We start from the raw sequence: 17,024 nt of genomic DNA, 5'->3' as shown, positions 1-17,024 counted from the left end.
GCACCCCCGTCGCGTGGTAAGTTCTCCCATGCTCTCCGCGTCGTATTCCAGATGCGTTGATCTATTACACACATGTAGTGGGGCGCCCGTGGAACCTCTTGATGCTCACGTTTGTTGATTTGGTGGCCTCGATAAAGACAACTCGTGGATTCCACCGACCGCCCAACTTGCAGTGTGATGGCTTGCCCTAAACACAACTAAGTTGCCCACCCCTGCTCTTCGCCTACGACGTCTGATTCCCTCCATACACAGCTTTTACAAGGCATTGCGGATAGACATGGCTCCGCTCTCCTAACAGACATCGACTTCAACTATCAAGAATCAATGTATCCTGATGTCACAGGAACAACCACGGGACGATGGACCTGCGTTGAAACACTCTTAAATGTCACATGTCCAGCCGGTGCCTACTAGTATTTGTTGTATAGCGGACTCTTCACGATGTCTCATCGAATTGGAGAGGGGTTCTCTGAGGAGCCCCCGGAACAGGGCTCGGGCTCAGTTGAACGCTCAGGCCAGACGGTTTGGCCTAATTGACCCAGCAGAAGATTCCACACGGTTGAGTTTAAATCGGTGTTGAAGAATGGCACCGGAGTGGTACCCTCAATCTGGTTGCGAATCGTTGCTCCGTTGGGGAGGTGCTGCGTACCAAACCAACCCATCTGTACTGGCGGATCAACCAAAGACTCAGCACAGGATTCCCGGCGAGAACCAAAGCTGGATGGCGGGACAGATGAGATTGGAGAATCGTTCCGGTGAGAATTCAAAGGACGAGGCAGCGAGCAGGGGTTGGGAAGATCCCCGCCCGCGATGTTGTCGCTAGTAGTCTTGGGAGGAACTCCTCCCCGGGGGAACTGCGCAAGGACGCTGTCGGCGGTGTAGTTCGTATGGTCCGCAACTTGATGTTGGAAAGGGAGTGGGATCTCCGGACACGTCACCATGGCCTGACCGACGTAAAGTGCCTTCCGTTCGGAGTAGGGCTTCGGCGGGCATCTGTTCTTGCGTTGGGATGAGATCTGCCTTGGTTTAACTATCGGGCGGTATTTGTATCTCGGATGTTTTTTTCTACGCTTGAACATCAGCGGAGCCCTCACCCTCCCGTGACGTACTTCGGTCTTCTTCATCTCGCTCATCTGGGCGTATTTCTCTCTCGTCTCCGGAGGTTCGCACCGCCAGAGATGAGCGATCAATTTGCTGAGTTCGGTTTGTGGCAGGTCGACCAGCCGAATAGTTGATGATGATTTGGCCCCACGTCTGTCCAGCTCTGCTCGGTGTCTGAAGTGTCCCATATGGAAGTCGTATTGCCAAGGCTCAGACACATTGAGGCCTGCATGTTGAAAGATCATGTCAAGACTGGGAATGTACTCGCGCCCTTTGATTCCCATGAACTTGTCGCATCGATACAGGATCCAAGAATTCGGCGGGCGGGGTGGACATTTGGGTGAAACCGTTTCTGGAAGGGGATGGCCACGCGATGCGAGGCTAGAGAGATGTGCTCCGGCGAAGCCTGGCTCATTCTCTAGAATGGGATTCGACATGCTTGTTAAAACCTGCGAGATGAGACGTGGGCATCAATCAGATGTAGGGCTCCTTTTCAATGCCGTCGTAGGTCTCCGGTATGGCGATGAAAGCCAGAGAGTATTGTGATCCAGTGTATCGCATGCCACCTCCTGACGGTTAACGGAGGCGGCCAACTGTGCCGTTCGGAGCTCTGCGTTGACCCGCTGACACAGGCACGAAGTGCTGGGTCCCCCACAAACATAACCGCGGGTCCTTCATTCCAGCACAAGGTACTGGGCCATAGTCGCCTCTCCATTCAGGTCCCACCCCTGAACCTGGTTGATCCGCGGGTGACCAGACGTCTCTGTAAGACCGCCAGGCGGCTGGCGACCATGGCATGGCATCTGATGAGCGTGACGCCACTGTTGAACTTGGTACACGTTAGTACATTTTCCGGCCCGTTGCGTCAGATATCTGCTTTATCACCCGCCTCCATTCTTGAATGACCCCTTCCATCCTTTGCGGACGGACGCCCAAGTGTGAGATTAGAGAGCTTGAGGAAACCGGCAGGTGATGGGTGAGTATCGTATTCAGAGGCCCTTCATAACGTCGTAGCTAGTCTTCAGTATGAGGACAAAACACAGAGGGGACTGTGATCCCGTAGAACATACACTGTCATGACGATCCCAAAGACGCGACCTACAGTACATCCCCAGGGCATGCACATGGCTCCAGGTACAGCGAGGACTCACGCAACGTTCCCGCAAACATCATCGGGCCGCACTTTTCATTCGAGCGCAAGATAGTGGGTCATTCTGCTATGCCCCACTCCGGCCCCACCCCAGAATTTTGACGACCTCCAGGTACCCAAACCATTACCTATTTGAGATGGCCAGCCAAGCGAGATGATCGTATTCCCTGATGAGAGTAATGCCACTCTTGGACTAGGAACCCTTAGTGTATTGTTTTCCCTGCTGCAGGTCCCTGACTTTCCGACTTAGTCACCCGCCTCCTATTCTACCCCTTCCCATCCCTGCGTGCCCGACTGGTCTTGCTCCCTTTTCAGTTGCTTGGCAATACACTGCGACACTCGTCTTCACTCCCCTCATCACTCAGCAACACTGAATCCACCGGGTTGTCACCTTGTCTTAGATGTTCTGTTCGGGCTTCACAGTTCCTTACACCAGGCCCCCTCTGTACTGTCTTGTTTTCGTCGGTCGAGCTATTCGGTGCCCGTATTGTTTGATACTGCTCTATCCTATTGAGAGTTACCAAGCTGGCGTGTACTTCTGCCCTAATTGCACTCCCTCCTGATCACGCGACATGATCTACATATACTGCTAACGCAGTTTATGTGAGAGTATCGTGCGGACACTGGAAGAGGGAAATCGCCGAGAACATGGTCCAGAGAGGACAGAAACAAACGATGATCTGGGACCGTAGGCTTTGACTCAACTTCTATTTGACGGTGTTTGCTGGTGGAAGGTGATGGGAGGTCTGTGATGTGGATAGCATGGATAGCACTGCGAGGTTCCATGTGAGACATCAAGCAAGGTTGAGCTACTCAGGGGAGGGCGATGACCACCTAGATTTTCCGCCAGCCTGGTTTGTCGTACTGGTCTCCCATTCGTTAATGCCCATTATTATCAATACATAGCCCCAGAACTGCGTATGATCTAGACAAACATCATCCTCTCCTCTACTCCGGTCACTAGCAGACACAGTTCTGTCCTGCATAACTTGACGCTATCTCTACTTCCGTTACTTCGCACCGTACTGTAACCGTCTACAGATCCTTTCGTTTCTGTCGCATCCGCTCCTCAAGACTCTGCATCAAAGATCCTTACTAAATGTGTTTAAGGATTATGCCATTCGGGCTCAACGAACTCCGAAGCCGTGACATTCGAGAAGCGATGGTGGGCCGCCCCGTCTCCACAATCCTCACGCCCCCTTTCAACGTCCGCTGCTTGGATAGCATTATGTACTCACTCCCACCGGCAACTCCGTTTGAGCACGGAACTCGTAAGTCGAGTCGGCAAACGCAGGTGCGCAGAAAGTATCGGCTTGTAAATCGGGATGCTGAGTAACCACCTCAATCACTGGTGGGTCTGGCTTGAGAACCGTCACTTTATGGTGTAGGCCGGATGCGGTGTGGCTTTCGGTGGCGATGAAGGGGGGACGGTGTGCAAGGGTCAGACTGCTCCTGTAGCAATCAACGTCTGAGCTCCGACACACCTCGCTGCCTCCTGGATACTGGGACGAGAGCTAGCAGTGAAGAAATCCGCCGCTTTGACCTTTGTCCTTTCATTCCTTATAGCCGTGGGCCGACAGATGAGAGGGGACAAGTGCGAGCCTCTCAGTGTGTCCTCCTCCCTTTGCGACGCATGATGGGAGGTACCTGAGTCCTTGGTCGAATCGTTCGAATAGCAACATCAGCGGAGCTTGATCGTCAGCTGTGGGGCGAAACGCCGACGCCAATGGTGATTGATGAAGCCACTCCGTGAGGCAGGTAGTGACGCCGTAGTAACTTGGGATTCATGCAATTCGGTGGTCCTTTCCAGTACAACTCGACGTCTGTCAAGCTTATGGATACCATCTTTCATCGTATGAATCGCTCTCGGTGACCTCCGAAGTCGGTTAAATGGCTGATGCGATATCTTCTTGTGTGGTCTAGCTGATCTGGGACAATCAGCCCGCTAAGAGATATGTAAGGATGTCAGAAAATGAGACGATGCTGAGGTTCGTCAACTGTTCTAAACGTGGGGACCAGGTCCAGTCATCGCCCATTCCTTTATCCTTTCCTATTGAAGCCTGCATTTCCGCCTATGTTCAGAGAAGCCGGCCCAGCGGCAATGTTGGAAGGCGATGTGCCAGGGCCTCCGTTCCTGGAATGATTAGATGATGCAATGCTTTTTTCTCTGAGTCATTCAAATGTCCCGACGGTGGACGGAACAGCTGTCTCGTCGACGGCACTCAACTACTCCCGCCAAATATGAGGTCATGAACACAGGTAGGTAAGCTAGTCAACGCTTGGATGATGTGGTTTTATTTGGCGTCGTATGAGTCGACTGTAGCCTTCAGAGGGGGGGGGGTCCTACTACAATCGCCGTTTCTTGGAATCATTGTTGATAACCGAGAATCACCATATTTGGATCTGTTTCAATCCCCGGGCAATGAGCGCTTTTGGGACAATGACCTTACGGGCACGACTACTCGGGTCAGGTATCAGTCTTCAAACAGATCAAGGAACTCCGCCCAATGACCTATTGTCTACGGCTGCCCGGTTCCTGGTAGGCTTTCGGGTCGTCACCCGACAATCTGACAAATGCATGGAGGCAGAGGGAACAGCTGGTGAGTTTAAGCGGGACGTTATTTCAGTTAACATAACAATGAGAAGTAGATGGCCATGCGTGTACTTCACTGGTCCTCACGAGTGCTCTGCATCCAGAGACCCAGGACAGCCAGCAAAATAGTAGGTACATAATGACCACAGCATATCTTGCGCCTTCTACAAAAAGTCTCGTCGATCTTCATCCTCTCACTTCGACTCGGCACAAGAACCTTCTCCCAACCAATGATCGAAATTCCAGGGTACGTAGTTCAAGGTCGGCTGGGAGCAGGTGGATTCGGAACTGTGTATCGTGCCGAGAGAGCGAAGGATGCTCAGGTGAGATAGTTTCGTGACCTTTCCAAGGGAACCATGACACACTAACCTGCTCAGGTATGCGCCATCAAAGTCCAAACAGAAACGAGGTCGTCTTTAGGTCTACGACTATTCGCCAACGAGATCGCGACCGTCTCTCATTTGTCTCACCCCAATATCGTATCTTTCATCGAAGTTATCACGCACGATCACAAAACTCATCTAGTGATGGAATACTGCGACGGTGGCGATCTGCGAGGTTTACTCGACGACTATTTGGAGGCTGGGTGAGAGAGGCACGCAATTTCGACCTGCTTCAGCATCGTGCTCACCTCCACTTCCCTTAGACAAGGCATGTTCGAGGAGGACGTGCAATCGATCTTTCTTCAAGTCCTCCTCGGACTTCACCACTGTCATGGGCACCTCAAGCAAGGTTCTATCATTGTGCATCGTGACATAAAACCTGAGAATGGTACGTTGGGGTACTTGATTATGGATGGAGGATGCTCAGATGCGTAACTGACGTCAGTGCTTCTCACGTCCGGGGGTCTAGTGAAGTTGGCAGACTTTGGATTGTCCGTCACGCTGAAAGAACAAAAGTCGCATGCGATCTCCATAGTAGGGGTACGCGGAATGCTTCCCGGTGCCACCGATTTGTTGAGACTGACTGTGAAAGACAAGCGGCTACGTTGCGCCGGTGGGTGAGCAAGTACGTCCGCAGGACTGAAGTGGTACAGGAAATACAGGCAGGACACCCTTACGGCCCAGCTGCAGATATCTTCAGCCTTGGGTGCCTCCTATATGAGATGTGTACCTTTGAGTGAGTATGGCGAGGAACTAAGAAGGGTATTTTGTGACCCCAATGCGCATTCCAGTATTCCAGCAGTGTACGCCAACGACCCGGGAAACATAACGATTGAGAGCTCTATTCCTACCGAATTTTCGCAGGGAATGCAGGACATCACCGGTCATCTTCTCAACCCAAAGGTATGACGCTGCCAAGTGTGGTAATAAGGCAGAGCATCCCAGTTAACAGTTGCGAAGCCTAGCCGGCGCCCGTCTACAACTCGGCTATTAAGCTTCAAGACCATAGGAGATTGGCTGCAAGACATATTCTCCGTTCCGGAACCTCCCAGGTAGGTGCCATAGGCATAAACAGTGCTGGATTCAAGTAGGTGTTAACGTTACTGCCAGTGACCACGATTTTGCTACAGCCGCAACCATGGAAAATGAGCTTCGGGATCGAGAGGCGGCTGTTCGGGCTCGAGAACGGGTCTGTGAGGCACGCGAAGCGTCTTTAGACGCTCAGACAAGGAAGTGAGACCTCACTTCAGGCATGAACTGGACGGAAAGTTGGGTTGACATGCGGTCCATGCGCAGATTAGCGGTTCAAACAGCTTTGCGGTCTGTCGGAAACAGGGACACGGCAATGAAAAACCGTCGCAATGAGCGTACTGATCAGTGCGGACGCCCTGGCACACTCTTCAGGGGTATTGTGAACGCGCCTCGAAATAGTGAGAAGGGCGTTTGTCTGAACCAGTAGGTGTACCGCTTCACAGTGGGGTGACACGGTTTTTAGACACAAGAGATGTTTCCATGATATGAGCTACCTCTACATTTATGTCAAGAGTACCTACACAGTCGCTGCTGACGGTACCTGCTGTCATGCCAAAAGAGTAAGGCGTCATGCTCCATCTCGCCTCCGTCCCCGTCTAACACTATCCGCAAGCTCTTTCCACTGCTTGTCATGGGCACCGTGATGAGGTTCATGGGCGCGTCACTCATCACTTCCATTACCGAGATCTGAGCGTCAGTGCATCTCAGTATCGCTGCTAGTGCGCTACGGACCTCCCACAAATGGTAACTCAGGCGAATGCCAGACCGAGCACACGCCGAAGTGTGAGACCGGCCCGCGGGCTTACTACTCAGAATCAGCCCCGCACCTTGGCTTCTGCTTCTGCTTAGCGGGTAGCCATGATCATAATCTGCAAGATCTTGTAACCATGACCATAATTTTCATGATCTTTGTAGCTGTTTTCCCAAGTCGGCGGCAGTCTCCGCCCCTCGCCCCCCCCCTTCCCCCCCACAGGCCTCACATCATCGTCGACGTGGCAGGGTGTTTCGACTCGAACGCCATCAACGTCGTACCGGGCATGCGGGCCGGGCAGCTCCTTCCTGTGGACACACACCTTCCAGCTCGGCTTTCGCAGGAAACGAAAGCTGTCCATGCTGGTCAACAGGTGTCAATATGGCCTAGATAATCCGTTACATTCCCACTTCGTCTGGCTTTTCACTCCTCGAGATCATTGATCCGGTGCAACGCGTCACATGTGCTGGGTAGCATACTCGCCGACGATACTGCGGCCAAAAGGCTAGTATCACCACTGCCCCCATTTCCACTATCTTTGCCCAGCACTTGGGCGTGACCGTGGCCAGATGTGGAGAACGGAGGGGGTCAACAGTAGGCCTATGAAAGGGCGTTGCCGAAGCACTTGTAGCTCATAGGGGCATGAGTGAAAGCTGCGTGCGATTCGTACTGCGGTCTTCTCAGTGTTCGCCAAGGGATCATGCGGCGGAGCTGGCTCAAGCCAAAGAGCACGGACAGGAGGGCAACAAGGGTACAGTCTCATACCAGAGGGGATGTCCTCGATGTTGAAATTACGGTGACGGGCGGGCCCACACGAGACAAATACACACCTTGACGTGGTCAAAGGCTCTGCAGAGTTTTGTTCTTCATGCCAACAACAAGATCAGCATCACAACAGTCAGACCGTCCTTGACGTTGTCTCATTTCATGTTGCGAGTGTAGATGAACCCCCCCCCCCCCCCCGCCCGTGTTGCTTTGGCAGGGCCTCGTGACCATACCGGTGAAGTCGCTAGAAGAAGACAGCCTCTCTTTCGAACCACCATTCGAGATACACATCTCTCACTCACGCCACTCTCCCTTCAACGATTTCAAGACCCCTGAGCCCTACTTCGTGACACTTGGGCAAGCTGGGGACGGTTTGAACGCCATCCGATGTGACAAAGAAATTTACGACCGCGAGGACGACGAAAAGTGCGCTGCACACGATGGGCAGAACAAGACGGGGATCAATCTACGCGTCTGTTCTCTCTCTTCCCATCACACCAGCCAGCATCCACCATGTCCAGCGCCAACACTACAGCCCTCCGCACAACAGATCCCGACCCCAGCGCGCCCAACGGCATCCCCTTCAGCGCCTTCCGCCGGCGCGCGCTCCTCGGCATCGGCGCGGCCATCCTCTCCCTCCCGTACGTACTATGGCATCCTGTACCTCCTCTTCCGGCCCTTCAAGAGCCTCAAGGCGTACCTCTTCGCACGCGCGTTCAACACCATCACCCGCGTCTTTGGGGCGTATAGGGACGCCGAGAGCTGGGACGAGGCGGCGATCCTTGCCCCCATGGCGCTGGACCCCGCCACGAAGGTGTACGCCGCGATGAAACGATGCGCGCGCGGCGAAGGGCGAGAAGCTCATCATCTACCTCCATGGCGGGTGAGTCAGCGTATGCAGCAGCAACAGGCAGCAGCTAACCCCCCTCTTAGTGCATACGTCGCAGGCCACCCCCTTTGGACGCCCCTCGCCGCCCGGCTGGCGAAGAGCACGGCCCTCCGCGTCTTCACGGTGCACTACCGCAAGGCCGTCGACGTGGCGACGGCGTACCTCGCGCCGCTGCTCGACACGCTCGCGGCATGGGAGTACGCGACCACCACGCTGGGCTTCAGCGCCGGCGACATCGTGCTCGTCGGCGACTCGGCCGGCGGGCATCTGTCCCTCTCGCTGTCGAGCCCGCTCGGCGCGACGGGCCAGCCGGCCCAGCGCGGGCTGGCCCTCAGGTCCCCCTGGGCCGATTTCACGGCCTCGTTCGACACGTACCAGACCAACGCGGGCACGGATCTCATCTACCCGCCCTCGCTTGCGCGCGCGGCCCGCTCCGTCGCCCGCCATTACACGCCGGACGCGGTGCGCGGGCGGCTCTTTTCGCCCGCGCTGGCGGAGGAGGACGCGTGGCGCTGTCTCGCTAGCTCGCGTGTCTTCGTCACTGTCGGCACGCGCGAGTGCTTTGTCTGCGAGATCGAGGCGCTTGTCAAGGCCTTGCTCCGCGACGGTGTCGCTGTCGAGCTTTACCAGGACGTCGGCGGTGTGCACGTTGGCGCTGTCCTCTCTTTCGAGGTCGACGGCTGGCGCCACTTTGAGCCTGGCGTGCACGATATTGTGCACGACTTGTATGTCCGCAACGGCGAGGACGTGTACTTGCCGTAGACATAACTACCCATCTACCCACCTTATCCACCATCTTGACTTTCATACACATTCATACGGCCAGACACACGCTACGACCACATCCAAGGGTATCTTTGTGCCTTACATACTTGCTGTACAACGACCGGCAGGGCGAGCGCAGCTCGTACGCCCGCGCTCGCGTGCGGGTTCACTCACGCCGGCTCACTCGCCCGCGAGCTGGAGGAGACCCGCGATCGTGCCCACGCTACCAATGGCAACGCCGAGGACGAGAATGCCAATGTCGCCGGCGAGGCTGCGCTGGCGTTTGATGGGGCGCGCGGGCGCCTCGATGTCCGGCGCGGTGGCAGGGGCCTCGGCCTTGACAGACGTAGTCTTGGAAGGGGTCTCAAGAACAACTGAGACGTCGGGAGTCGCACCCATCGCATCGACCTCGGCGTCCTCCATGGCCGCGAATGTCCGCTTGCGGGTCGACGGCGGCGTCAGAAGTCCCGCAGTGCGTGTGACCGTCGGCGTATCCACGGCCTCCACGAGCTCACGCACCGTGAGCGCGTGAACCGGGTTGCCATCGCCGGCTCACAGAGGAGGTGATGGGAACGCCGTGGCAGTGTGGTAGGACGACACGCCGACGCTCTTGTCCTGGGTGCCGGGCGTCGACACAACGACATCCATGCCCGTCTTCCTGTGACGTGTCAGCGCAAGCCCTGCCCCCAACGCCCCGGCCAACTTACTCCTTCACAACGTCGTCGTCGTAGTGCTCATCCTCCTCCTCGTCTTCAGACATCGAGTCGTCCTCGCTGCTGTCGTGCTCATCGTCCGACCCCTTGGCCTCGGAATCGGAAGTCCAGTCCTTGTCCGAGTCGTCATCCTCGTCGTCGTCGTCCTCCTCATGCTCGACCACGTCCTGGTCCTCATCATGGCCCTCCGAGTAGTAGCCGTCATAGTAGCCGCCATGGGCATCGGGACGGTAGAAGCCAGGGCTGGTGGGGGCGGCGATACTGGCCAGCGGGTGATCGCTGCCTCCAGCCGCATGATTCGACTCGACGTCACAGTTGTCGTCGTGGTCGCCGGCGAAGTCGTTAAAGAGACGGTCGAGGGTGTCGCCAAACGTGGCCTGCACTTCGGCGGCCACCTGCTCGGCGACTTGGTTGAACGCAATCTCGAGCTCGACCAAGCTGAACTGGGGCTGCTGGACGGGGTAGGGGTCGGGAGACGGCTCACGGTCCTCCCCGTCCGCTGCAGGAGAGGTGAGGCGGTAAGGCGGCGACTTAGCCTCGGGCGGTAACGCGACGAGCCGTCCGAGACACGGTCGTCCGAGACACGGTCGTCCGAGACACGGTCGTCCTCGTCGTGATCCGAGCCTTCGTGGTCGTCGCCATAGTAGTCGTCCTCGTAGTGGTCGGATGAGACGTGCGCGTCGCGCTCGTTGAAGTCGTCGGCTTCGCCATAGTCCTTGCGCTCGTCACGGTTGCTGTCGGCGTAACCCGCCTCGCTTAAAACTGAGGTGAGGTCGATGGTAGGAGCAGAGACGAGGTTGGTGATGGGACGAGCCGGCACGTCCTCGACGCGCTCAACGTTCACAGTGATGTCATTGTCGTCCACAACAATCACTGGCTCGACAACAACCACGGACTGGAACGACCCAGGGAGCGCATTGCCGTCCTCGACGTCCTCAACGTCCTCGACGTCCTCGACGTCCTCGTCGTCCTCGATGACGATAATCTCATCATTGGCAGGGTCGCCCATGTCGTCGGTTGGCTTGCCGCGTGGAAGATCTTCCTCGGCGTCAGACTCGTAAAGGAGCCACTCGGGAATGCCGTAGCTGAAGCGACGGGTAGACTGGCCATCTTGAGCTTTAGGCGAAGGGTTAAGATGAGAGTTGATGAGGTAGATGTCCTCCTCGGTCCAAACGTCGCCTCGGTACGGCGCTGGCGACCGCCCTCGAGCTTGCCAGTCGTAGGGAACAGGAACGTGGTCTTGATGCGAAGAGGCTGGTGGTGCTGGCCCCTCATTCAGATCTGCTTGCCAAAGATGAGCACGTCACCGTCCAGGACTTAAGGCGCGGCCAGAGGGAACAGTGATCGGGAAGCTGCCCGACGCCCCCTGAATGTTGGTGCCATGCATGCTCTCGAGGTCGTGGATGACGACCAGGCCGTTGACGTCGACGACAATCTGCGCATGGCTGCGCGAAAGAACGCTAGAGGTGAAGGCCTGGAATGTGTTAGCGGTGCTCGCCCCGCGGCGCTAGGATGAGAGGATGAGGGCGTAACGGGAGACGGCATCACGGGACAAGCTTGACATTGACCGGCGCAACGCGCGATCCCTAACCACCCTGCACCGAAGCAACGCCCCTGGGGAGTGTTGCCAGCAGCCTTGCGCCCGATGTGGAATCCGCCCTTGGAGCCTGGGGCAGCGTACGGCCTGTCGTCACGTCACTGTCGTCGGCAAGCGACAGGACAAGCTCGTTGATGGTCACGTCGCGTGCCGTGTTCTTATCATGTGAATCGAGAATGGTCAGATGGAGGTACTTGGCTGAGTGATCAAGTCAGCGTTTGACGCGTCAGCGACGCACATAGGCACCACAACGCGGCACGCGGTACTCACTTCCAGGCTGTATGGGGTAGCTGGGTGACTCGACGGCCGAGGGCGATGTAAGAGGGTTGAACCACGCCATGGCGCGCGGGTGGCGACGATAGGTGAGGTGACGTCGGTGGTGGTGAGGTTGAGTGACGACGACGAGGTGTGACCTCTGTGGCTCTAGTAGCCCTGTGGATGGTGGGGGTGGGCTATGAGTGAGAGGTGGGTGGGTAGTTGTGAGAATAGAAGTTGATGTGATGATACGCGTAGAGGGATGAGAGAGATGAGTGGGGAGAGAGAAGCAAGGGTGGGTGGGTGAGGGCGTCGGCTGCAGGTTGCGAGGCAGGCCGTGTGACTGGCAGAGGACGCCGCCGCCGTCAGTGTGAGACGGTGCCGGGAGCGGACACAAGTGGAGGTGAGCCAGCCAGCCGGGTGGGGTGGGGGTGGTTGACTGGGTGGGTGGCAGAATGCGTCACTGAAATGACTTGCACGCACGCCTACCTTATCAGGCTCATTCATAGCCAGGGTGGATTACGACAGACACGGGGCCCCAACTTTGACCCGCTCAGAATCAAGTACGTCATGACATCCACCCACTTGCACTTGCACTCCTCGCCTCGTCTTCCTCGCCTTCCTCCATTCACACTCTCCACTTTCTCTCATCCTTCAGTCATCTCTCTTTCCATTCCAACTGACCCCCTCCTCCTTCCACTTACCATCGTTCTGATCCCCCACCCCGACCTACACATTCGCTGTCGCCGGCAACGATGGCAACTCCAGCCCATTCGGCGGTCCAAGGTAGGTGACAAGCAGTCAGCGCACCTGCTGACGCGCACCTCAGATGCATTGTAAGGCTTCTATCAAGTAGCAAGCTAAGTGCAAGTACCCACCAGCCCCCACACTCCACCTGATGAACGCGGCCAACTCTCCTCAGCCATCTACGCCCTCGCTCTCGCCGTTGATGGTCTTCCTCGGCGTCTAAACAGGCGTCGAGAGGGTGAAGAAGAGCTCAAGCAGGCGGATTGGCTAGACGAGGAAGGTGAGCGAATCCTTATCATACCTCACCACCCCGGTCCCACTCACCCTCCAGGTATCCGCCTCTGGAACTTCGCCTTCTCAGCCGATTACAAGATGAACAACGGTCTCGAGTCTGCCAAGGAAGACAGACATGCTCGTTGTTGCCCAGAGTGAGTCTTCCCCGACGGTCTTCAGTTCCACTAACATGTCATCCCAGTCAAGTATGTCGTCTTCAAGCTCATTGACGCCGCCACCTCGACTGGGGTGCTCGGGCGATGTGAGCTTTCGTGATCTAGGCGGTGGAAGCTGACGACAGTCCTGAGCCGCCTTCTGATGCTGGCATCCAAGGCTGCATCCTCGCTTTCTCGTAGGCCCAGAGCAACTCACAAGCACCACTGACAGTCACAGTCGCTGGTGACTCGCTGAAGGCGAACTCGCTGTGCGAGAGGGCGGCAGAGGTACTGACACCCAACCTTCTAATACTAACGACGCAGCTCGAGCAGCGACTCGTCAACTGAGGTCCAACCAACGCTGATGACCCCACTGAAGAGAAGATCCGCCTCTCTGCACTCACCCTCTACTACCTTGCCCGTTCTGGCATTGTATGGGCTGCTTCTCTCGTCGAGCTGACCTCCCAGGCTGTCACGGACGTGAATTATGACTTTGCGTTGTCGATGATCGAAAAGGCGACATGTAAGTGGTTCATTTCCGTATCATCTAACACTTCAGCCATTGACCGAGATGGGATTCTTGGTGGCAACAATGTGAGAATGTCCTTACCCGGTCACACGACTCACAAATAGCTCCTCACCATCGGGCAGAGGGTTTTGCCGTTGGTGAAGCTCTCTGCAAAGTGCCCTCTCAGGCCGTTGAGGCTGGAGCTTAGTTTTCCCTGGGCATATAAATCGTCGAGAGAGCGAAGACTACGGGCCCGCTCCTGGGTTTTGAAGAGCTGCAGGTAGGTAGAAAGCCTCTGATCCCCCTCTTGCTGACTCTCCCAGATGGCCTTGCTGCGCAGTGGGAGTGAGTTGAATAACACTTCTGGGTTTCATCATCTTTTATGTCGCCGTGACAAACACGCTGGTAAAAATTTGCACTGAAGGCTAATACTAAGTGCAACAGGATCCGCGCAATGTCTACGACGTCAAGATTCTCCAACTCCAAATGCTTCAACAGCAGGAGGCAAAGGAAGAAGATGTCAGGGCTGGTGAGAATCGAGGTGGTCCGCATTTCTAACCCCAGCCCTATCCGCCATCATTGAAGCAGTGACATTGACAGAGGAAACCGTTATCGAGTGAGCCCTGTTGCTCGTACCGATCTAACACGCAGGCTCCTGGGAGAGATATCGTCCCTCTCGCGGTAGTAGGTCAGCCGAAAACTGAAAAAAAACCCACTGTAGTTCCGACTTGTAGCGCTTTGCTCGACAAGAGCTCCTCAGCAAAGCCTTGGAGGTCAATGCTGGCGCCGTTCACATCTCTCGTATCATCGTGGGAATCTGGATCGGTGTCCGCAAGATGGAGAAGGACTAGAAAACAGCCCTGCGTTTGGCCAATCAAGCGCTGGACAGTGAGCGATTTAAGGAATGACCATTGAAGCTGACAGAACAGGGATCGGTGCGGCCGAAGCAGAGCTCGACAGGAAAGCCAGCGCGGCCGCCTGCCAAACAGTGAGACACGATTCAGCGCAGTGCAATGGTTGGCTAACTTGCAGATTATCTGGGGCCTCGGTGATGCATCGGCGAAAGAATCCAACTTCCCACACGCTGCCGAGCGGTGTGAGTGGAGTGAGCAACTCACGAGCGTCCGCTGACTGTGAAAGATGCTCTTGGGTGCCACAAGTCCCTCATGCCTTGAGGGCGCGACAATGCGTCCAAGTGCAGGCGGTGGGTTCTCATACAAGCGTGTGAGCTGACGCCGATAGCAAGGCCGCCCTCTGTTGTATCAACGCAGGAGACTTTCTTGCCGCTCAAGCCCATCTCGACCAGTGCCCTGCTACGGAGGTTTCCACCCACTATCTCGGCTTCCTCATTGCGGCTCAGCAAGGAAGGGAGCTTGCCGGTTCGTTCAGTTTCCACAGTTGAGCTGACAACTGTATTAGCTGTTTCTGCCATTACCGCAATCCTCAACTGTAGTGACCTCGACAGCAAGCAGCTACTTCTGATCGTGTAAGTATTGTGGTGCCATTGTGGCAAGGGCACTTCGGCTGAACATCACCTGTAGTCAGGTCTCCGTCGAGAAGCAGCTCCACGGTGCTCTGGAAATGAGTCTGCAGGCCCCCCTCGAGGCCTTGAGGAACCCTACTCTGGATCAAGCATCCACACGCACAGCATTACGCTGGTTAGGTTGGTGGCGTACCTCAACTTCGGACCAGCCTGACCGTGCAGGTGCCTCATCGAGTCAACGATGTTCCAGATGAGAGAGGAGAACAGCAAGTGAGACCTGCCACTGATCCAGCGGCTGACCCACCAGTGAGGAGGTCGCTGGTACCTTTGTCAACTACATGGGAAGCGGTAGGCCATTTGACCAACACAAGATTGACGACACATTAGCTGCTGAAATCGTCAATTACCTCTATCAGAGTAGTGAAGGAGCCGAGTACATCAAGGAGATTGCCTGGCTCTACAAGGCTGGTTGGTCACGGGGTTGGAACGGCCGGTGGCGTCGCTGACATTGCACAAGCGTTCAGCGTCGGAGTGACTGGTGCATTGTCATGGCCCTCTGCCCTCGTATCCGAGCTGTTCGACTTTACAGGCGTGGTGAGTGAGGACTGAGATGGTGCGGGGATGCTGACCTCACAGATTATCTCCTTGTACCAGGCCATCGCTCCTATCGATTGCGACCCCGACATCGCCGTTCATTACGCGACTTGCTCTTTTGCGTGCCTCCAGGGAAAGAGTGAGAGGTTGTGATGGTGGAATTGGGAGGTGCTAATGGGTGCCAGTGAGCAGGTACAGCGAGATGGCCCCAGGCGATGAAAAGGTGGGCTGAAGATGAGAGGCTGGCTGAATCAGCAGAGCGAACTGGCCGACAGGCTCATGGAGTACCTTGTGTACATTCGCATGGCCATCGAGAACATCGAGGCTGGGCATGCCAATGCGGAGCCGTTTACTACGATGATGCGCACTCTTGTTCAACATGGAGCGGCCTTGTTGTGCGACCAATCCAACTGGAACAGACTTCATGTCATGATCGAGGTGGGTTGGGAGTGTTACCGGAAGCTGACGTGAAGGATCTGTGTTCCAAGATTGAACAGGACAAGGCCGGCGGTGTTGATCAGCGTGGTGACTCTCGCATGTCTCTGATTTCGGTTGTTTCGGTGATGGTGAGTGGAGGGGTTGAGCAAGACTGACGGCGCAGGCTCACTATCGTCAATGCCCAACGAAGTGTATGTTGAGGTGGACACTGTCACGCTGACCACTACGCTCAGTGACTTGCCGAGTGCTCGAGGTGAGCCAGCAGCGAGGGCGGCAGCTAACATGCCAGCGGGTCCTTGAGTGTGCTCCTCTGCAGTCTTCGTCGGACGTGGTCAACGATGCCCGGTGGAACCGATCGCTGGTGCTCAGCCTTCTGCACCGCGGCAGAGAGGAGAATGGCGACAAGGCTTTCAACCTGCTCACGAAGCCCAAGGTGGTTATTGACGCCCCAGGCGGAGCCGATGTCTACCCGGAGGATGAGGGCGAGTGGCTAGTTTCGACTACGTGGGGGGAGGGGACGGAGCATTTGAGGTGAGCTGGGGTGGGCCGGAGGGATGGGCTGACAGCAAAGGTACAAGCGGTATGCGCAAAGTCAGTGCTGGTGTCTGCTGGCGATCTCGCTGTGCCTGTCCATTCAGTCCGTGTATCAGCACTGCGAAACCGTGAGGGTGTGTGAGAGAGTGAATGCTGACGGGCGTAGCTCAAGAGCAACTACTTGTCGGTTGTGGAGGTGGCGCTGCAGCTGACATTGTAGGCAGATGCTGGAGCGCGCGGGTTTCAAGCCGGACATCAAGCTGCTAGCTAGGGTGGGGGTGAGGGGGGAGTGTGGAGA

At 56.2% G+C, this 17,024-nt stretch overlaps 4 protein-coding genes across 4 annotated transcripts; 3 read left to right on the top strand and 1 right to left on the bottom strand.

Annotated features, from left to right (window-relative positions):
- Window positions 1–5,074: 5,074 nt before the first annotated feature.
- Window positions 5,075–6,318, top strand: Nek2_0 (Serine/threonine-protein kinase Nek2; the record flags this gene model as incomplete). Its single annotated transcript, XM_062776391.1, has 7 exons — window positions 5,075–5,167; window positions 5,222–5,430; window positions 5,464–5,615; window positions 5,673–5,761; window positions 5,881–5,963; window positions 6,019–6,130; window positions 6,280–6,318. 7 exons carry the CDS (start codon window positions 5,075–5,077, stop codon window positions 6,316–6,318), a joined length of 777 nt encoding a protein of 258 aa, XP_062632375.1.
- A 1,970-nt stretch (window positions 6,319–8,288) lies between these two features.
- On the top strand, window positions 8,289–8,525 carry LOC62_08G009829 (uncharacterized protein; the record flags this gene model as incomplete). The annotated part of the gene is made up of 1 exon (XM_062776390.1): window positions 8,289–8,525. One exon carries the CDS (start codon window positions 8,289–8,291, stop codon window positions 8,523–8,525), a length of 237 nt encoding a protein of 78 aa, XP_062632374.1.
- A 126-nt stretch (window positions 8,526–8,651) lies between these two features.
- On the top strand, window positions 8,652–9,426 carry LOC62_08G009828 (uncharacterized protein; the record flags this gene model as incomplete). The annotated part of the gene is made up of 2 exons (XM_062776389.1): window positions 8,652–8,658; window positions 8,723–9,426. The coding sequence occupies 2 exons, from the start codon at window positions 8,652–8,654 to the stop codon at window positions 9,424–9,426; spliced, it is 711 nt and encodes a 236-aa protein (XP_062632373.1).
- A 33-nt stretch (window positions 9,427–9,459) lies between these two features.
- Window positions 9,460–12,289, bottom strand: LOC62_08G009827 (uncharacterized protein). Its single transcript, XM_062776388.1, has 6 exons — window positions 12,010–12,289; window positions 11,837–11,937; window positions 11,450–11,616; window positions 10,692–11,227; window positions 10,137–10,641; window positions 9,460–10,087 (listed from the first exon to the last, which is right to left on the bottom strand). Exons 1-6 carry the CDS (start codon window positions 12,077–12,079, stop codon window positions 9,982–9,984), a joined length of 1,485 nt encoding a protein of 494 aa, XP_062632372.1. The 5' UTR covers window positions 12,080–12,289; the 3' UTR covers window positions 9,460–9,981.
- Between the last annotated feature and the right edge of the window lie 4,735 nt (window positions 12,290–17,024).

Source organism: Vanrija pseudolonga, chromosome 8 (genome assembly GCF_020906515.1).
Source record: "Vanrija pseudolonga chromosome 8, complete sequence".
NCBI lineage: Eukaryota > Fungi > Basidiomycota > Tremellomycetes > Trichosporonales > Trichosporonaceae > Vanrija > Vanrija pseudolonga.
The sequence above is the reverse complement of the archived record's forward strand: the minus strand, read 5'-3'. Positions and strand labels throughout refer to the sequence as shown.